Raw genomic sequence first — 22,481 nt, 5'->3', positions numbered from 1 at the left:
AGGACCTTAATGTTGGCAAAATGTTCTTAAAGTCCCAATAAACCGGAAGCTGTGATTGTTATTTTTTTCATATTGTGACTAAGTTCCTAGAGAAACGGAAGGTTAAATGAGAAAACAGTGGGCGTGGCTTGTTTTTCTACTGCGAGCTGATTAGGTGTAGTAAAGTAGGCATTTCATTCAGAGAGATCAGGAAAAGTGTTTGGGGAGAGTTATTACAATCTAACAGACACCTCCTGCTGACCATTTCTGTTTGTTGTCAAAACTGACAGTCGTAGTGGCATGGTTAAATATGTTAGCTATACCCAATTCCTAAGATATATGTAATCTGACAAATAAACTAAAAACAAACAGGAAGTGAATTTTCAGATTTCAATGAAAGATCAGAAGGGTAAACTATTTTTAAATGACATACAAAGATCAATTGTTCACCAAAGAACTGGCAATGTGAGCTGACAAAATCATTTGGTTAGTTTTGATTTCTTGGGGACTTACAGATTATTGAAGCCCTGAACACAGGCAAATTACATTTTCAGGACATTGAATTTGTCTAGTGTCTGCACCTATTCCCCCCACGTTTATGATAGTTCAGCATGTCTTTTACCTCAATTTAAATAGAATTGTTGGCGTATTTTATTCCCCTCACACATTCACTTGTCAACATGATTGTCTATTTCTTCTTACCTTTCTTAGTAGTTTGTTGTTGTCCATGTCTCTTCGATTTTTCTTAACCTATGAAATGACAGCCTTGTGGACAGACTTCCAACTATTCATATTCCAACTAAAGGTACATTGAATGCGATATAAAAATTGAACAGTGTGTGCTATTCTGGTGATGAAATTTTCATAGGCAGACCTGCATCCATACATAAAAAAGAAAAGTATATTTGGGTTTTTAAAGGCAAGCTTGCATGACGTTGTTTATGAATGTTATGATATTACTTTAAAAATACACTATAAAAGGAATAGTTTCACTGAATTCACTGAATCTAAAAGGTTTCCTATTTACTATTGTTGCAGAAACACTCTTTTAAAGGCCATGTTTTTAAGTTCATCAAGGATTTTAGTCTTTAATCAGAACAGAGGGAGATTCTGTTTTTCAAGTCTGTTCTGACTTGCCAGATGAGGTGACTAGATGAACTAATGCACTGTAAAATATGTAAATAGTAGCTGTAAACTCTAGCTGTTTATTTCTGAAAGAGTGTGAGTTGGTAGTTGATTGTAAATTGCCAATGTTGTATCATCAAATGTCTCTGGTTTTTGAATACCTTTAATCCAAAAGTCATTATGTCAAACCAAAATAAGGATTTAACTTTTACACTGTTCCTTACACAAACCTAGCTTTGAGGTCCCATGGGCTGCATTTATGCCATTTTAAATGTTTAATTTACTATTGACTGTTTGTAGTCTTTCACCAAATTCTCTGTGTTTAATGGATGAATTAATAGCACACATGTCTAAAGATTACAAGAGGGAGTAAATAATGAATGATTCTTAAAGCTTCCCCTCTATTGTTTGATTGTCCTTTCCCCTGTAGCATTTAGATCACGTCTAGCTCTAGCCGTATGGTGGATTAGCATAGACTGGGCTCAGAGACAGACCCCTGTGGCGCGTTTCTTCAGTCTGTGCCCTTTAAAATTTGATCTGGTCTGAGGGACATGGCTGCTGCCCTTCCTTTTAATAATAGTACATGTCAAGAGGAAGAGGAGGGTTTAATCTTGAAGAGCAAAGCTTGAAAGATGTCTGTTCTGCTCTACAGCTTGATCAGGTTATAATGTCATATGACAATACAATTCAATGCGATGTCTGTGAAATACCTGTTTTTTAAATGCCATTGAAAAACATATTACCTAGTGTCTATTGTAGATCCTTTTGTTGAGTGTGTTTCAGTCTGTAGATGTATCACGAGAACCGACCTTATAGAGGACATGTTTGTCTGTAGAATTCAGTTTGTTTCTGGGACCTAATATTTTTTGTTTGTGCTTTTAAGAGGCCTTTAAATATTTTTTTGACCACTTGCCAAACATTTACTTTATGAAATATATCTTTATCTATCTATATATATATATATATATATATATATATATATATATATATATATATATATATATATATATATATATATATATATATATATATATATATATATATATGTATTGCAAAAAATTAGGGAAGACTTCAGTGTTGTTTTAGTACCATATACTATGATATACATTCTGATAATTTTTTATTTTTATTTTAATGAGCTTTTATTTGCTCATATGAAGAGTTCAGATGCCCTAAAGAAGTCTCATTTTCTCAGACTCCTGTGTTTAGATTTGGTAATTTTACTTTTATGGTAATGAATATGTTTTTTTACATTGCATTTAAAGTGAAATAAAGTGAACTAACTGAGCATAATCATACAAGACTGAGAAAATTGTCATTTTAGATGAAAGTTTCATTTTAATTAGTTATTTTATTAGGTCATTTTTGAATAATAAATAACAATAAATAATCATTTCCCAGGTCAGGTTGTGTATTTATGTGGTTTAGTTTAATCAACACATTTAAAACATTTGTTTCATAATTAAATTAAAATTATTTTTATGTAATAATGTGTAATATTAATATCTCATTGAAGAATTTCTTTATTTTTTTTATATATATTTTAGTTTTTATTGGTGATATAATAACATAACTACCCTGTACATTAGCTTGTTCATATAGCGTATTTACATTGTTTATCTTTTTACATTTTAAATAATGTTAGCTTTCATTTTAATTAATGTTCTGACATATATTACAAATATTTAGACAGATGGTGTAGCAATGAAATCTTAAAACTGTCTCTGGTAACCTTTACCAAATTTATCCACTGGATCTCAATTAAAACCAACCCTTGAGATCTTCTGATTTCTGGTTTCTCTCCCTCTCTCCTCAGGTCTTGTCACTCGGGGCAGATGTGCTTCCGGAGTACAAGCTTCAAGCTCCCCGCATTCACAAATGGACAATCCTACACTACAGCCCATTCAAGGCAGTGTGGGACTGGATCATCCTGCTGCTGGTGCTCTACACGGCAGTCTTCACGCCATACTCAGCTGCGTTCCTCCTCAACGAGCAGGAGGATGAGAGGAGACGCACCTGCGGCTACACCTGCAACCCTCTGAACGTGGTGGACCTTGTGGTGGACGTCATGTTCATCATCGACATCCTCATCAACTTCAGGACCACATACGTCAATCACAACGACGAGGTGGTCAGCAACCCCGCCCGCATCGCTCAGCACTACTTCAAGGGTTGGTTCCTCATAGACATAGTGGCTGCCATCCCCTTCGACCTGCTCATTTTCAGATCCGGTTCAGATGAGGTGAGGATTTTCATAGGCTGAATAAATGTTAATCAATCGTTTTTCTCTGAAGGAACGGCCAGAACAGAACGAAACGTACAAATTGGTAAACATTCTAATTTTAGATGAACCGCTCAGAACAATCAATGAATGATCTGGAATATCGATCTCAGTGTGATAATGTTGATTGTTGACAGCCATACAGTACATGCCATTCTCTTTCAGTGATGCCAACTGAATAAAAATAAGAGTGTACAAACAAACTAATCCTCTCAAACTCGTCCTTGCAGCCTCAAACCACAACTCTGATTGGTCTGCTGAAGACTGCACGGCTGCTGCGACTGGTGCGAGTAGCGAGGAAACTGGATCGTTACTCTGAGTATGGAGCGGCGGTGCTCTTCCTCCTCATGTGCACCTTTGCTCTCATCGCCCACTGGCTGGCGTGCATCTGGTACGCCATCGGCAATATGGAGCGCACCAGCTCTGCCCGCATAGGAGGCATGAAGATCGGCTGGCTGGACAACTTAGCTGACCAGATTGGCAAGCAGTACAATGACAGCAATACTTTCTCTGGCCCCTCCATCAAGGATAAATATGTTACTGCATTGTACTTCACCTTCAGTAGCTTGACCAGTGTGGGCTTCGGAAATGTGTCTCCAAACACCAACCCTGAGAAGATTTTCTCTATTTGCGTCATGCTTATTGGCTGTAAGTGGACTGCATTCATCATCTATATTAGGGACAGCAACACCTTAAAATTGTTTGTACACTACTATTCAAATCATTGAGGTTAGCAATAATCTAATTGAAAAAATAATCTCATTTGAAATGAAAATAGTGTCATTTAGAGCATTTTATTTTAGAAAATGAGTCAGAATAACAAAAGATTTGTTTTGTTGGTATTGACAATCATGGTTATTCCACCAAATATTGATCTCTTTTGACTCTTTTTGTGTTTTATTTTCTTTATTGAACTCTTCTGGAGTTAAAACATTGATATTTTGTGTTGATTCAGGCATTTTATTTTACATTTGGAAGTTATGTCACCTGCAATTTGCAGAATAGTACAAAAATTAAATTTTACTCAGATACGCATAACCATAAATCGGAATCCAGAGAAAGTGACAATTATAATATAAGGATATACTGTATGTACATATATATATATATATATATATATATATATATATATATATATATATATATATATATATATATATATATATATATATATATATATATCATGATCTTAACTGATGACAGTCTTTGTTGTTCGTTTTCAGCTCTGATGTATGCCAGTATCTTTGGCAATGTGTCTGCTATCATTCAGAGGTTGTATTCTGGCACCGCACGATACCACACTCAGATGCTCCGTGTGAAAGAGTTCATCAGATTTCATCAGATCCCAGGGGGCCTTCGGCAAAGACTAGAGGAGTATTTCCAGCATGCCTGGTCCTACACCAATGGCATCGACATGAACGCTGTGAGTTATACACACACACACACACATGGTTTACAGGGACTCTCCATAGTTGTAATGATTTTTATACTGTACAAACTGTTTATTCCAGAGCTATTCAATTAGTTTGTCATGGGGTCCAGTTCATGAAAGCATCCTTAATGAGAGGCCGGAGTGATATGACTTGCAATAAAAGTGATTACACAACAGCAATATAAAAGCCTGTATGCTGTATTTTTGCTCTTTAAGACACCCACGTTGGCTTTTTCTACATTAAAATGTTAATATGTTGTATTTTGAAACTACATAACATCACTGCATTGTGAAATGTGGCTTTTCTTACAAACATATTCAAATGTTATATTTCGAAGCACAACAAAATCAGTGTATTGCTCAAGTAGGCTTCTTCCACATTCAAACACATTAAAATGTTATGTTTTAAACTGTGTAACAATTGGGGATGCAACGATTATAGATTTTGGTTGTATGATTATAGTCTGAAGAATAATCATGGTTTCACAGTTATATCACGATTATTATGCATTTATTAAATTCAAAACACTACTAGTTTAGAAAATCCCCCAAAAAACTGCTTATATTTCAAAGTGTTGTTTATTGCTGCTCAGTAACCAAATACAGCACAAAATAATAATAAAAAACAAACAATAGTCCATTTCTTTCTTTGGACTAAAAATAAATGAAAAAGTTTTTGATGTAAACATGAGTGATAATTTTACACTGAAAATAAATGACAGAAAAATGAATAAATAAATAAAAATAAGAACAAATAAAAAATAGTATTTGTCTAATGTTAATTTAAGGTATATATTAGCTAAGAATTTAAATGAACTGTTGTTATTATCTGCGTTCATACATACATAATCATTTTAATAATTTATAATAATTCGTCTAACATATCTTTTGTTTACATTGCACTAAAAGCCACGCACAACTCTCATCACTAAAGCGTGAGATAATTTCTACTGTGTGCGCCTGGAGGTCCGCTTGCGAGCCGTACGAGCACCGTTCCCAATATGTGCAACTCTCTTTTGGAAATAATGAACTTGCGTGCGGACAAGTTTTCGGCTGCCCGCGCCACTCGCTTAATGCCACTTGACTCACTCTCTGCGCAGCCTTCAACTGCTGCAGCTCATGCTGTATTGAGCAGACGCACGTCACTATATAACTATAGTGACCGTTTTTCGACTGAACTCAATTTATTTTTGATGTCTTGGTCACGCTATTTGGAGGGCCGGAACAAATTGTCTCGGGGGCGGGGTTTGGCCCGTGGTCCGCCAATTGAATAGCCCTGGTATTTTCTGTCCTCTAACCTTGATCATAACATTAAACAGAATGTTATAAAAAAAAACTTCTGGCAAATGACGAATTTGCTTTTTGGTTATGGTAAAACCTGTTTACGTCATAATATTCATGTCATTATTCACATTTGTCCCCTCATAAACACCTATACACAAAACCACAAACCTGCAGTATTACATAGTATTGCTTGTATACACTGCCCTGCATAATGTTCAGAGCAAGATTAGGGCATTTGGACTGACTGAAATTAAGACTTGATACCATGATATCAATACAGATAGATTATTTGCTCGTAATTATGCGCCCGATAACCCATATGTGGAACCAATATTTCATGTTTTACTTCTCATTTTGATGCAGTGATCAACATTTCACTGGTCTCCAAATTAAAAAACATTGCATGATTTTTTAAAGCTTATAATAGCAACAGCAACACAAGTATTAACGATAGGAAAAATAATTGAGTATCCGTCGAGTAAATGAGATTAATGATAAATGGGACTTTAATGCTTGATGTTGACATGAGAGAGTCAATTAAGTTAAGCTGTGTTTTTTAGGCTGTTTAATTTAATTAATGTAAAGTTGTGTTTTGGCATTAATTGATTATGACTGATTGCAGTACATGATTCTCTGAGTTTGTCTCTAATTGGCAAGTTTAAACTACATATTGAGCATTTATGCAATACATCTGTGTAACATTTATGAATGAAGCAGATGAAGTTGCTATTGCTATTAACATGTTAATAGGGTTGAGTCATTTCCTCTCATATGCAATGCTAACACCCTCAAGATGACACAGCAGAATCAGATATGAATCGGTTTTTGAATATCAGTTAAGCTGATTATCGGTTGATATTTACTTTCAAGCCTCTTCTTTACAGCTCCTACATGAGAACAAATCTGTTTTTAAAGTGATAGCTTACCTCAATTGAGGCACGGTGGCTCAGTGGTTAGCACCATCGCCTCGTAGCAGGTTTGAGTCCCGGCTGGGCCAGTTGGCATTTCTGTGTGGAGTTGACATGTTCTCCCTGTGTAAATATCAGAAATGAGATTTTTTAAAAATCATAATTTTTATTACAATGTGAAAAAGGGTTCGTCTTTAATGTTACACTTTGTGCTGCAGGTGCTGAAGGGTTTTCCGGAGTGTCTACAGGCTGACATCTGTCTGCATCTGAACCGCAGTCTGCTTCAGAACTGTAAGGCATTTCGGGGGGCTAGTAAGGGCTGTCTACGGGCTCTGGCTATGCGCTTTAAGACCACTCATGCCCCTCCCGGCGACACTCTGGTGCACAGTGGAGACGTACTGACTGCACTCTACTTCATCTCCCGTGGCTCCATAGAGATCCTCAGAGACGATGTGGTTGTGGCCATTTTAGGTTTGAGTTTTTTCTAGCTCTGCCTTTCCTCTTCACCTTCATTTATTTCAACCTGTTTAAATCCTTCCTTAAAGGCACAATATGGATGATTTTTTTTATTCAAATATCCAAAAAACACCAGAACAGATTTACAATTTTCACAGTTACATCTTCTGTCATGTTTTCTGGCTAACTTGAGGTTGCTTTGCCTCTGTCTCCCGCTATCCTGATCCATTCGTGCAGTTTCATCTTCTTGAGATCTCTTTTGATTGGGCTCATTATCAGATTTACTCGTGGTTTTAAAAAAATGAGAATATGCGTGACTGCATCTTTGCCATTTTCAAAATACAAATATTATTTAGGTTGGCCACTATGTCATTTATTTTCGCTCCTCACTGCGCGTGAATCAACAATCACCAACCTATGAGAGTGATTGTAAACTGTCAAATTAAGCACTGATTATGTACTTAGATTATCTGTGAAACACTGTGTCCTGTGTTGCCCTGCTAATGACATAATACCCCTATAACCTATCTCTAGTTTCTTTAATAGAAAACAGGGTAACAGCAAAGACGCTGTATTATGTTTTATTAGACTGCACAGAGCAGCATAAAACAGAACCTTTAAGAGAATTTTGCTTCTCTTTAAGGCACTGCTTCTTACCCACATGATCACCAGTGGTAGAACCAGAAGAGATAGACTGTGGAATAATAAAAGCTTTGCTGCATTCCTGCCACATGGTGCTTGTCTCTCAGCAGCAATCACTTCAGCATTCTTGTTTTACTTCAACAGCTTTCAGCCTTGCTCTGCTTCATACTAACATGATAGTAAGTTTTGACTACTTTAGCTCATCCATGGACACGTGTTCTGCAGGAGTCCTGGAGGATGTAATGAAGACGACAGCTCCTATGATTCCACACTCAGTCACAGTGTCAACAAACTATGCCTGTATTTGTTATAAATACACCCCCCCTACTGCCAAAAATTACCTAATGTGCCTTTAATTTTAGGGAAATTAAAATGTATGGTTTAATCATGATAGCTTTAATCAATGATCATTTCTTTCAACATACACTAGCCTTTAAAAGCGAAGAAGATATTTTAAAAATATTTTTGATAGACGTCTAAATATGAAAATAGGGAAATATGGTAAAACTGTAATAATGATAAATAATGTTACAGTAAATGCATCGACAAAGCTGCATTCTTTGAGGTGTCACATGATCATTCAGAAAACATTCTGATATTTGGATTGGTTGCTCAATATAAATGAGTCTTTTATCAGTAGTCTTGAAAACCATTAATATTTTCCTTTTTTCCAAGGTTTTGTGAATAAAAAAGAACATAAATTAAAAATATATAAATATTTTGTTGCATTATAATTTTTTACTGTTTTTTTTATTGAATTTACATTTGTTGTATCAAAGGTTTAATTACTTTGATTTTTTTCCATTAATTTTTTCATCAAATCTATTAAACTTTGTTTCATAATAGTCATACAACAGCTAAAACAGATACAGAGTTCTTAGAGGATCAGAGGAAAGTTTGGAACTTTTGAGTGTTTTCCTTGGTGGTCCATCCAATGTGCACTGTAGTGTTCCTTCATATCGTAGCCAGATAAAAATGCAACTCTGTAGTGCCCCTGTGTGGTGGTATTAAAACTCACATAAAGCTTCACATGAAACCCAACTGTCATTATCTTCTGTTTCAAGTTTTCTTCTTATTAAAACGTTTTTCTTATTGTTTGTAGGTAAGAATGATATTTTTGGGGAGCCCATCAGCCTGTATGCCAGGCCAGGGAAGTCAAGCGCTGATGTAAGGGCTTTGACATACTGTGACCTGCACAAGATCCTGAGGGATGACCTGCTGGAGGTCCTGGACATGTACCCTGATTTCTCCAACAACTTCTGGAGCAACTTAGAGATCACGTTCAACCTCCGAGATGTAAGACACTCAAACTCATACATTTGCATACTAGCTAGTGTTTCTCAACATGATTTTCATAATTATGTGAGTTACTGAAGCTTGTGTGTATCAGGTAGACAGAATCATGCACCCAACACCAAGCGAGGACTCAGACTGTGGGTACCGGCGGCCCAGACACCGGAGGAACCCCCTACAGCGAAATCGACCTGGTATGGCTGACATCTAGTCCACTGAAAATGTTTTGTTGGAGGATGATACTATTCTGATCTGGCTTGTTTTTTTTTATATTTTCCTTATAATCTGTGTATTTTACGCTTGGTTGAAGTATGCAAATTGGTGCCTTTTTATGGGTAAGAGACAAAACAATTTTTGAGTATGAAAACAATTAAATTGTAATACTGATTAATATTTTTCCAAACTTAAATTTTTTTCCTCTTTAATTAAATTGTATTGTTTTTTTTAGCAAAAAAAGTATAGCTGTGTTTTTTTTAATCGGAAGACACACACTAAAAGTGTAACAGTTGTTTTTGCACCATAAATTATTTTAAATCATTCTAAAAGACATTTGAAATTATTTGAGTAAATCACTTTTAAAGACATTTTTAAATATTTAAGGATCACAGTTCATTAAAAGAATCTGTTTTCTTTTATCAGTTTAAATTTAAAACTTAAAATTTTTAACTTTTCAAAAATTTTCATTGTTAATCACTTCTCTTAAAAAATGACTGTGGCGTCATTTTATCTCATAGAATCATGCGCATATTACAGCAGTTTTAAACTTTTCAACATAAATATTTTACTCCATAGACTGACAGTAGTTTTGCCTTCTAAAAGAAGGTTTGCACTGGTGCAAGCTGTCCAGTTTGACAGAAAAATAATCCATACCTAAATAAATCATTCACGTTAATATCTATAAGATGCATTTAGGAATGGTGGGTTTTCATTTCATGATGCCTTTACACATTTTTCCCATACCTTCACATAGCCAGCGCTAAGATTTGAGCTTATTTAAAATGAGAATCAACAATCATGTGATGCCTTATTAAAGGACTACTATTTATTAATGACATTAAAATGGATAGTTCATCAAAAAATGAACATTTACTCACAAACAAGGTTCCCATGCTTCTTGAAACTACTTAAAAGTACTTGAATTTCAGAGACATGGACTCAAGACCTGGAAAGTACTTAAAAACAAACACAGGTCCTTGAAAGTGCTTGAGTTAAATTTAAAATTAAACTTGTTTATGGCTTTATTGCAAAAATTGTACTTAACTGTCAAAAACAGAAGGAATAAACAGAGAAATTCCTAAATTAAAAATCTTAAATTTAAATCATTTATAATAACGCTGGCAAATAATCCACATTTAAACAATATTTCTGAATTGTCTGCATTTGAATATTACCAGTATTGAATTCAACAAGTTTAATTGAAGCTCTTTGAACATGACTTTTTAAAAACTGTCAATTTTTGAAAATGTCATTTTAACGTAAATGTTAAATACAGTAAGGACTTGAATGGCACTATATATGCTGGGATATGAAGTACAAAGGTGCTTGATTTAAATTAATGTTGCTTTAAAAAAATCCTTAAACGTCCTTGAATCTGTTGTTGATGAAAGTGTGGGAACCCTGCACAAATTACTTTGAAAAATGTTTGAAACCGGTAACCACTGACTTCCATAGTAGGAATTCTATTGAATTCACTCAGTAGTTACAGGTTTCCAACTGTTTTAAAATAACGTCTTTTGTGTTCAACAGAAGAAAGAAAGTCTAACAGGTTTATGACTAGTGAAAGATGAGTAAATAATGACAGAATTTTCTGTTTCTAGTGAACTAAAATCTTTATATTATTCCTTCCACATTCAACTCAATTCATCTTTATTTCTATAGCGCTTTTACAATGTAGATTGTGCCAAAGCAGCTTAACATAGATGTTCTAGTAAATTGAAACTGTGTCAGTCCAGTTTACAGAGGTGAAGTTCAGTTTAGTTTAGTTCAGTTCAGTGTGGTTTAATTTTTACTTCTGAAAGTACAAACACTGAAGAGCTAATCCATCCATGCGCAGCTCTAAAAGTCCCAAAGCAAAACAGCCAGTGGCGACAGTGGCAAGGAACAAACTTCACCAATTGATGAAAGTGAAGGAAAAAAACCTTGAGTGAAACCAGGCTCGACTATTTCTCCTCTGGCCAAACTTCTTGTGCAGATCTGAACATTCAAACCTTCTTTCAAACCATATGATTTTCCCATTTGTCAGCATAAAGATCTTTAATCATTTAAAATAATAAGAAATATATGAAATGTATAAATGAAATTCACTTACTATTCAGAATTCTCTTGTTTATTCTGACATTGCTTAGATGGGATGGACCGGGATGGGATGGACACATACCCAGTCCAGCCCTGTTCTCCTGTGGGGAACCACCGGGGGGCGATACCGCTGTCACGCTGGGATGAGTTGTGCAGTGATGGCAGCGCTGCTTCTCTGTCCAGTGAAGAGGACATGAAGCCCCTGGTGTCCGGCCGGGGGGAGATGTGCTCACTGGGCACAGAGATGCAGGAATTCTCCCCTTCCGCAGTCAGTCTTATGCCCTCCGCCCACAGCACTGCTTCTGCCATGGCAGGACCGCTCACAGGGGCACATCAGTACACAGGTAACAGCTTTATGAATGGTGCTGCTCAAATAATAATTACATAATTACAAGAATGCATGGAAAGTATTATTGCAGAGTTTTTTTTTTTACATTTTCAATGTGAAAAGTCCAGTAAATGAAGCTTAAAAGTGCTTCCAGATTTAAAAAAATGACTTTATCATGTTGAATCGTACAAAATAAACAGCAGTTTTAAGATTTTCAGCATTAATGTTTTGCTCCATATCCTGTTACAGTAGATTTTTAATGCCGAAAAAAGGTTTGCTCTGGTGCAAGCTTTCCAATTTGACTGAAAAATCTTAAAAACACTCAATCAATCGTTTACATATCTATCACATGCATTTATGAATGTTGAATTTTCATTTCATGATGCCTTTAAAAGTTTGTACTCTCCCTTAGCCAATGCTAAGATACAGTATGAGTATTTTGTACATGGTTGAAGTATGCAAATTTGGTAATTAGCTGATTGTTTTGTTTTGTTTATTTGCTGGTTTTTTTGCTGTATTTTTGATGCATTTTTTGACCATATTTTAGATGTAGAATCATTTGATGTCATATTAAAATACCTTTACAAATACATATTATTAATAAAAATACATATTAAAATACTATTTGACATTGCAGACCTAAAATATAAATTATTGTCATTTTAAATCATTCTACTTTGCTATGATCCTTCAAAGCACATGTTTTACCCATTTGTCAGCAAGAAGTTTTTAATCATTTAATAAAAAAATTCAAGTTTTTTTTATTTACTTCCTAATTTGTTTTCACAAACATAATGGGATCTTTAAATAGACTGTCTATTTCCTTATAATATGTTTTTTATCTACAGTACAGTACATAAATCAATTCTGTAAGTTTTATTTGATACGGACACAATAATGGCACATGTTGTGTTTTGTCAACTGCACATATGTAATGTTTTTTTCATTGTTTTGCTCTTCTATTTATTTAACTTGTTCATTATCTTTCCTCCTCCATCCAGCAGCTCCTCTGAACATGTCAGGGTTATACAGCTATTTGTCGGACCGCAGAGCTAGTGAGTACTCAGAGAGACAGAGACGTTCCTCTGCGGTGCAGGCCTGCTATCACCATCATAGCCCCTGTGTGGAGGACAGACCAAGTCAGCTGCAGGCCCGATTGGAGCTGCTGCAGTCGCAACTCAACAGGTCACTCATCCAGACAGAGAGAACAATAAAACAAGCCGCCAGGGCTCTTTGTATAGTGCTTGGCATATATAAGTACACGCCTCACAAATCTTTTAAATTCATATTTTTAATAGGAAGGTATAGAATATTATGTGTGCATAAACATTAGATTAGTCTTTATTGAAGCCAAATCTGGAGCTTATCTAACAAAATAACTTACGATAATGGTTCAAAAACCCCCATATTTATGTTATAGAAAATTATTAAATACAAATTTAAAAAAAGAGGAAAAATCAAGAGAAGCTAAAAAAATTGAACATATTAGTTGAAACTTTGTAGCTTGTAATTTATTTGCAATATTTTACTTGAATTTAATTGTATTATTTTTCAATTTCTAAACATGTTTGGTGACTAAAATGTAATTTTAATAAATATATCTGTTTAATAAATCTGTTTTGTTTAAATACACTAAAATACATTGTCTATATTCACTGAGAAATTGTGGAAAAACATTCATTTTCAAAAGGGGGTGTACTCTATGCTGAGCACTTTATACATAAAACAACCTACCGGTCTTCAGACAGTAATGTCTAGGGCAGGGGTCACCAATCCTGTTCCTGGAGATCTACCTTTCTGTAGAATTTAGCTCCAACCCCTGTCAAACACACCTGAACCAATTAATTAGGAACTGAAGCAGCTTGATAATTACAAACAGGTGTGTTTGGTCAGGGTTGCAACTGACATCTGTAGGAAGAGAGCTCTCCAGGAACAGGGTTGGTTACCCCTGGTCTAGGGTCATAAAATTAATATTTTGAGTCTTCAACTATGGTCTGCACATACCCACGAAATTACCGTCAAACTAACCATTACTAACTACTTATTTTACATTCTTTTATTCTTAACTGATTATTGCAATCTCAGTGGGTGAAACTGGTCAGTATTGAAAATCTATAACTATGATTTAAATTAATTGAATTGCAAACTTATTATGGATTTTTGTGTATTTTCAAAACACACTATTGTCTTTGTATTTTTAACATAATACGTTGTATTTGTATTTTATGTTCTTATTTAAATACACTCTATTTAATAGTATCTATAGTATTTGTGCTTATATCTGCTGCTGCTTATATATACAGTTTAAGGGAATATTATTAGCTCACTTGTGATTTTTATTTTCATTTAATTTAACAAAATGTTTATCTGAGTTTCCACAGTATTTTCTATTATATTTTTTCTTCTGGAGAAAGTTGTTATTTTTTATATTTATTTTGGCTGGAGTAAAGCAGTTTTACATTTAAAACAACAACAACTATATTTTAATATTATAAGCCCTCTTAAGAAATAGTTATTTTTTCAACTGGCTACAGAACAAACCGCTGTTAAGCCTTTAAATAGCACTTTAAGCCAAATACTAGTATCTTGCAAAATTACTAGAACAATTTTGTGTACTGTCATCATAGCGAAGACAAAAGAAATTTGTTATTAAAATATTGTAAAGTATTGTTATGTTTAAAAATGTATTGAAAAAAATCTCTCTGTCAAACATAAATTTGGAATATTTGAAAAATGTATAAATACCCATTTTCAATTTTATTTTTAATTTCTAAAATTTAGTCCTATGGCAATTCTATTGTTCAATGTAAAGTCTGCATTTGCTTTACAGCCTCTCTGTCTCTCTCTCTCTCTGTCTAGACTGGAGACCAGGATGACGGCTGATATAAATGTGATCCTGCAGCTGCTGCAGAGGCAGATGGCACCTGTTCCTCCAGCCTACAGTGCCGTCTCTCCTGATCCGCTGGCACACCCGGCCCCCCCGGCCCACCCCACCAGTCTCTACACTACAGCAGTACACAACATCACACCCTCCCTACAGATCACTGACGCTCCTTCACCTGGAAAGGCAAGTAGTCATGTGAGGGTGTGATGTTTACACATGGCTTTGTAGATCAACAGTAGATGCCTTTTAGTAAAAAAAAACATTTCCTGTCCTGACACCCGCTGTGATGTTGTCAACAATCCCTTTCAAACTGTAATTACTGGAACAACTTAAACTCGACTTTTTTCTTTCAGTCGATCCAAGTTAAAAATTATCTTTGGATTGTCCAGCTCTACAATGACAACAGTTGGTTGATTTTTATCAGTGGTCTAAAAGAAGTCCAATAAAGTGCATGCAAACAGAATAAAAGGTGAGATGAATAACGGTCTCAATTAGTGAATACATGCATTTATGTAAAAAAAAAAAAAAAAAAATATATATATATATATATATATATATATATATATATATATCAGGGTGTCTGTTGGGTCTTAAAAAGTCTTAAATTTTAAAACCTAAATTTTAGGCCTTAAAAAGTCTTAAATTCACTGACATATTGTGTTATAGTTATTAAGGATCTCATGAAATTAAAATAAAGTTTTTTATATGTTAGTATCAGTGTTTGGTTTTTAGGATATCTATAAGCTAGTGCGCTCCAAAACAGTGACAAAATTAGTGTTTAAAAGATATAAACTGACAAGTAAGGCCTGAAGTTAGTTACTTTCCCCTAAATGGATTAATCAATTTACCTTCTCAATTAGCAATTTAGCTTCTCATAAAATTGTGGCCATTGTGGAATCTGACATGCCCCACCCCCTGCACATTTGATGTGCTTGAGCTTAACCACTCTCACTGGCAGAGCGATGATAAAGCAAAATGCTATTGGCTGTTTTATAAAAGGGGAGTAGCTACACATGTCCCACCCTGTCTTCGTGTTTTGGTTGAGATTGTCAAGCATCGAATAAAAATGCACATTTCAAAGCACATCACAGTACCTTTAAATCATTTTAAAAAGGTCCAAGTAAAGCTACTCAATTTGGGCTGCACTCCATCCAATGACCAAAGAGATACAATTCACAACAGCTATTGGACATTTTTACAGCAAATTCCCCAAATTAAATTCCCTAATCAAGGAAAAAAACTTCAAACAATTACACCATTCCTAATGATAATACTGTGCCTTTAGAAAAAAGACATGTTAACCATGTATACGTCTAAAATTTTATTCTTAATGGTCTTAAAAGTGTCTTAAAGCATTTTAAATTTGACTTGAAGAAAACTGCAGAGACCCTATATCATTCAATTATTTTCTTTTCGGCTTAGTTCCTTTATTAATCTGGGGTCGCCACAGCGGAATGATCCGCCAACTTATCCAGCATATGTTTTACGCAGCGGATACTCATCACTGGGAAACCCATACACACTAATTCGCACACATACATATACTATGGACAATTTAGCCTACCCAATTCACCTGCACCCCATGTCTTTGGACTGGGGGAAACCGGAGCACCCTGAGGAAACCCACACGAACGCAGGGAGAACACGCAAACTCCCCACAGAAACGCCAACTGACCCAGCCGAGGCTCGAACCAGTGACCTTCTTGCTGTGAGGCGACAGCACTACTTCACTGCACTGCACCACTGCGTTGCCCGAGACCCTATATATAATAAATGTCACTTATCTGCCTCAGTGCCCCCAGCAGTTAGTGTGATTTTGCATTTATACAACAGTTCAATGTCTTAATCGTGTGTATAAAAAAGAAAATCAAACAGAGACTCTCTAAAACCCTTTTGTAAGAGGAACTACTTTCTTCCGCCATTCATTCACATCTGCAGTCAGAAATGTCAGAACAGCGGCATCTGTTGCTTCTTCACCAACATCACTTTAGAGCTAGTATTTGAATGATTCTCTAGGGTAATGTCTAAAGTGATGACAAAGCAGGTGGTTTTGTTGACATTTTAAGATTATCAGACTGAACGGCTTGAAATGCCATCAGTCTACAAAGATTTCCAAGTATTTCTCTGTTGCAATCAGGATTTTACAATAATTAACGCTGAAAAAGCCAGAGCAAAGCTAACACTACCAGTTTCTGTGGGCGTAATACACAAAGATAAAGCATTAAGAGGCTGGACAAGTGCTGTTATTTGCAGAATAGTGCACGGCTATCAGCCAGTTAGATTCAAGAACTTTTGACAATCACTGTCCACCATCATCTCCTTCTTTAAAGGTGCCTTTTAGTGCATTAACACCACCAGCTTTAATTGTGGATAGATGATCTTTATTGGACTTCTTTCAGACTGCTGATAAAATCAGCCAATGGAAAAACCCAAGATTATGTTTAACTTGGACTGGATTTGACTGAAAGACAAAAGTCATTTAGAGCTAGGATTTTGGGTGAACAAAGCATTGCATATTTGTAGTGATCGGTCGTGTTTTCCACAGAGTCCTGATGTGGACAGCTTGAAAGAGAAGTCTCCAGACTCTCTGTCCAGCGGGATTCATCTGACGGTGGCTTCCACTGACACCATGTCCATGTCTCCAGAGACAGAGCTGTCGGTACCCTCGGCTGGGCCTCTACTCCAGCCTCCAGGCCTGCTGTGCAGTAGCCTGCGCTTTCCGTCACTCCCAGACAGCCTGGAGGGTCCTGGCACACTGGAGGGGTCACTTGAAATCCAGAGGCATGTGTCTGATCCAGTCTTACCCGGAAGCTAGAGGTCAAAAAGCAGACTATTGTTCATTGTGAGAAACATATACTCCACGGTTCCCAATATTGCACTTTTGCAACAAAATGTATTCATTAGGACGTCCGTTAGAGCAAATGAGCCGATTTCTTTGAATCTCTGAGGTTTGTCTCATATCCCTTCTCACTAAGAGCAGGAAGTTCTCTTCTGTCGCGACAGTATTTGGTAAATTTTGTTTGCTACCGAATATGCCAAAAAGCGCAGTGGGCAATAAAGACGAGATCGAAGAGTCAAAGAGAGATGCTACATTACGTTCACCTGCCTCTTGTTTGTTTGTGTCTGGATTGAAATTGTCCTCTTAGTCTAAACCTCATTTTGTCTGCTTTCGTCAACTGAGATTCACAAGACAGATTCACCAAAAGCAGAACAAAAAAAAAAACGTTCAAAGTTTTTCTTTTCAGTGTGTACATTTTCGAATTATATATATTTTTGTGTGTGGTTAGCAGTTTGACCTAATGTGTTACTGCATCAGCTTTATGACTGGCACCAATGAATCTGTGTGTTTGGATTCATTGCAACCAAATGTGCTTGAATTCAGGGTTATGAAATGATATTCCTCACTGAAGTGTGACTGAGCGTGTGTGTGTGTGTGTTTAGATGTATGATGTGTGATCTTTTTGGAAATGTGATTTTCAATATGAAAGAGAAAAACATTCAGGCTTGGAGGATTTGGAGTTCTCAAGGTTTATTTATGGAAGAAAGTCAAGGACTGTTTTTGTAAATCACTTTTGGAGATGAAATCAGTGTAAAGATCATTTCACCTCTGCAATAGAAGCAGATGAATGTAAAATGATTGGAAGCCTTTATTGGACTGTGAAGGTATCCAAATGCACACAACTGTTATTATTATAATTATTTTTTAGATTAAATGTTATTTATAAAGGAGTACTGATGTTGTACTGGGGTTGAGTTTTTGGCCTTCATTTCCGTTTTCACTTTTACTAAAGACAAACCGATATTAAAAGGGTCAATAACCTTCATTGTATGCATATATACAGTTGAAGTCAGAATTATTAGCCGTCCTTTGAATTTTTTTCTTCTTTTTTAAATATTTCTCAAATGATGATTAACAGAGCAAGAAAATTTTCACAGTATGTCTGATAATATTGTTTCTTCTGGAGAAAGTCTAATTTGTTTTATTTCAGCTAGAATAAAAGCAGTTTTTAATTTTTTAAAAACATTTTAAGGTGAAAATTATTAGCCCCTTTAAGCAATATTTGTTTTGATAGTCTACAGAACAAACCATTATTATATAATAACTTGCTTAATTACCCTAACCTGCCTAGTTAACCTAATTAACCTAGTTAAGCCTTTAAATGTCACTTTAAGCTGTATAGAAGTGTCTTGAAAAATATCTAGTCTAATATTATTTACTGTCATCATGACAAAATGAAATAAATCAGTTATTAGAGATGAGTTATTAAAACTATTATGTTTAGAAATGTGCTGAAAAAAATCTTCTCTCCATTAAACAGAAATTGGGAAAAAAATAAACAGCAGGGCTAATATATGTGTATATATATATGTATACATGTAGTTTTAGTTTTTTTTTTACATACATATACATGTATGTATGTATATGTATGTATATATATGTATATATATTTGTATATGTATATTTGTATATGTATATATGAGCAATATCACACTTGTTGCAGTGTGATGTGGCTGTATATTGGCACTGGTGGTAGGCATGCCTTAGTATCCCACCAGTGATGATATACAGCCACATCGAACTGCTACGAGTGTGATATTGCATTTATACAACAGTTCGACGGCACAATCGTGTATATAAATAAGAAAATCGAACACGGAGAGTCTCAAAACTCTTTTGTATGAGGAACTACTTTCTTCCGCCGTTCATTCACATCTGCACCTGACAACAGAACAGCAGAAACCGTTGCTACTTCACCAACATCACTTTAGTGCTAGTATTTGAATAATTCTCTAGCATAATGTCTAAAGTGATGAAAAAACAGGTGATTTTTAAGATCTGACATTTTAAGATTATAAGGCTTAACTGCATGAAATGCCATCAGTCTACAGAGATTTCCCAGTATTTCTCTGTTGCAATCGAGAGATCTCAATATTACTATGGTAAATACAGCACTACACAGCTGTAGTCTGAAATTATGCTGTTTTTCCCTTAGGGCTTATTATGAGGTCTCTGTTGCCATCTTGTGAATGAACATCGTCAACCATCTTTGCTCAAAGACTAATGGCCACCAACGAATTTCTCTCAGAAATTATAAATATTTAAAAATAGGCATTATCCTTATAAATAAACTGCATAGTTGGAATCTTAACAACTACATTCTTGACAAAAAAAGCCTCAAAAGTACATTATGTTGCCCAACAGCAGCAATATGTGTCAAACTGTAGAGTGTCCTCTGCTTGTTGCTGTATGTGGGCATATATATATAGTGCACAGTATAAATGAGTTATTTATAAGCATTTTTCTCAGCCTCTGTTGAGTAATTTCAGTTTAATGCCAAATAATAAGTTAATTTCATTCTCTTTAATATGAAATACTGGAACAAACATAGGAGGGTGAGAAAAATGCTCATTTTAGAAGAAAATTTCAGATGGCACTTAAAGGTTTTTGCATCTCAACTTATTATTTAGTTAAATTAGTTTAGTATAGATTAATGTAATGTAATATCTTATTCAATTCAATTCACCTTTATTTGTATAGCGCTTTTACAATGTAGATTGTGTCAAAGCAACTTCACATAAAAGGTCATAGTAAATTGGAACAGTGTAGTTCACTTATTGTAGTTACTGCATAACTACAATAACTTCTGTGTAGTTATTGTATAGCATTCTATAAAAAGTATGCATTTAAAAGATATCCGTGAGGGGTTTGCTCATTTATGCTGAGCACTGCATATATATATATATATATATATATATATATATATATATATATATATATATATATATATATATATATATATATCTTTTTTATATATACAGTTTTTAAAGGTGCTATATGTAAGTTTTGACTTCCAAAGCTCAAAATACCATTATATGTTTGCAGATATTTAAGAAACATCCTCAGTGAACATACTTGTTTATCTGAAAAATAATGCTAAAATCCGATATTCTGCTTTGAAAACTGTTCATCTGTTTTTGTTTTGGTCATTTAACCCACCCAATGCCAGTTTAGCCAATTATATTTCAGCACTCCTAGTTGCCTTGGTGGAAAACAGTGTATTTTATTCAGTGACGAAGGCTCTCAAAGTGTGCATCCGCGACCGAAATGCAACATCCGGTGGACAGTAGCAAACTCCGAAATGAGATGCAGATTCAGAGTTTCACATAAGGTGGTTATTAATTAGCAAATAATATAAATATTACAAACGTAAAGATTAGATTAACAGGTTACATTGTAGCATGATGTACTAACACGCTACGAGCCGTGATAAGCAATTTGGCTGTTTGCATCAGACAAAACATGACAGAAATTTAAATACAGCTATTTAGAAGCACAGAATAGTGCACTTACTGCACTCCAACAAAATGGCAAGGTTTATAATCCAATTAATAGATATAAAACCTCTTTAACATGAATAAACGTACATGCTGAATCACTGGTATGTGTTGGCTTGCTCTGAATCACAGTTCTGAAGTTCTATTTTAAATGTTTAATTTTATTTTCTAGATCTGAGGTAAACTATCTGCTGCTTTTCAATAAATGTCATGTAAAATGGTATTCAAACTCGCATTATCAGTATTTTACACTGAAGAAAGCACATGGTGTAACTGAGGTGATTATTGTCAGTTTATCCTGTTATTCAGCTGCAAGAAATAGAAATGGTTTCTAAAATATAAACTTCAGACAAAAATAGTTAAAATATTAATATAGAAAATATTCCCTCTATCACGCATCGTTGCTTTTATTTAGAACACGACTTAAATCAGCCTTTACACTCCTGTTGGTGTCGGCAATCTGTGCCTGCGTATTTTGAGTCCAATGCCTAGTTCAACCACTGGGTGTCAAACTTGCATACTACACTTTAATATCTCCTTCGTGAAGTTTCATAAACTAGTTTCGAGAGGAGCACGTGATATGATTGAGCACGTCTGGCCACTCATCTGTAATCAGTAATCCAATCAGAGTGATCCTAGTTTACTATAAATGGATCATTTTCTCCCTAATGTTTTATCTTCGTTTGGAAGAATCCCCCCTTCCACCCCTTCTCCTCCTTTTCCTCCCTTTTCTAAAAAGGGGGAGCTCTCGAGACCTACCTGATCTCGGATCTCCTGATATGCTTATCGACCGGGCGGGAGCCCTGGGCTCAAATATCTCCGAGCTCAGGGTTCTCTCCCGGGACAGCATGCCAAACCTGCTTTATACGCCAAGCATATCTAAGTGGGAACTCTTGAATCAGGCTTTGGTTTTAATGTTTAGCTGAATTTTTTTTTTTTGTTTTAGCAACATGGGCACTAAGCCTACTATTAGTTTCTCTCTCTCTCTCTCTCTCTCTTTTATTTAAAGTATTCCATCTATTTTAAATCTTGTTTTATTTTGTAACGCAGAACACAATGCACTATACTATTTTATATAGATCAATTAAAAATGTAACACAGAAATTGTTATTCTCTTTTAAAAAGCATAAAAAAATGGCAAATTGAAGTTAATTTATCTAAAACAAATTGGACATTTATACATCATTCAACCAATTAAAAAAACAAGTCTAATATCCACCAATAACCAATACTGTACT

General features: G+C 35.1%; 1 protein-coding gene across 3 annotated transcripts in view; it reads left to right on the top strand.

Annotated features, from left to right (window-relative positions):
• Positions 1–18,201, top strand: part of kcnh6a (potassium voltage-gated channel, subfamily H (eag-related), member 6a) — a 60,412-nt gene extending 42,211 nt beyond the window's left edge. The window contains exons 7-16 of one of the 3 annotated variants that reach the window (XM_056453636.1): positions 2,921–3,346; positions 3,616–4,033; positions 4,609–4,808; positions 7,228–7,480; positions 9,210–9,403; positions 9,498–9,594; positions 11,746–12,039; positions 13,028–13,208; positions 14,883–15,090; positions 17,453–18,201. In XM_056453636.1, the coding sequence (XP_056309611.1) occupies positions 2,921–3,346; positions 3,616–4,033; positions 4,609–4,808; positions 7,228–7,480; positions 9,210–9,403; positions 9,498–9,594; positions 11,746–12,039; positions 13,028–13,208; positions 14,883–15,090; positions 17,453–17,722 (2,541 nt within the window). In that variant the 3' untranslated portion in view covers positions 17,723–18,201. Of the gene's footprint in view, positions 1–2,920; positions 3,347–3,615; positions 4,034–4,608; positions 4,809–7,227; positions 7,481–9,209; positions 9,404–9,497; positions 9,595–11,745; positions 12,040–13,024; positions 13,209–14,882; positions 15,091–17,452 lie in introns of those variants that run through there. The other 2 variants (XM_056453635.1, XM_056453637.1) reach the window with 2 other exon arrangements.
• Positions 18,202–22,481: the final 4,280 nt, after the last annotated feature.

This window comes from Danio aesculapii, chromosome 3 (genome assembly GCF_903798145.1).
Source record: "Danio aesculapii chromosome 3, fDanAes4.1, whole genome shotgun sequence".
Lineage (NCBI taxonomy): Eukaryota > Metazoa > Chordata > Actinopteri > Cypriniformes > Danionidae > Danio > Danio aesculapii.
Note: the sequence above shows the minus strand (reverse complement) of the source record. Positions and strands in the feature narration are given on the sequence as shown.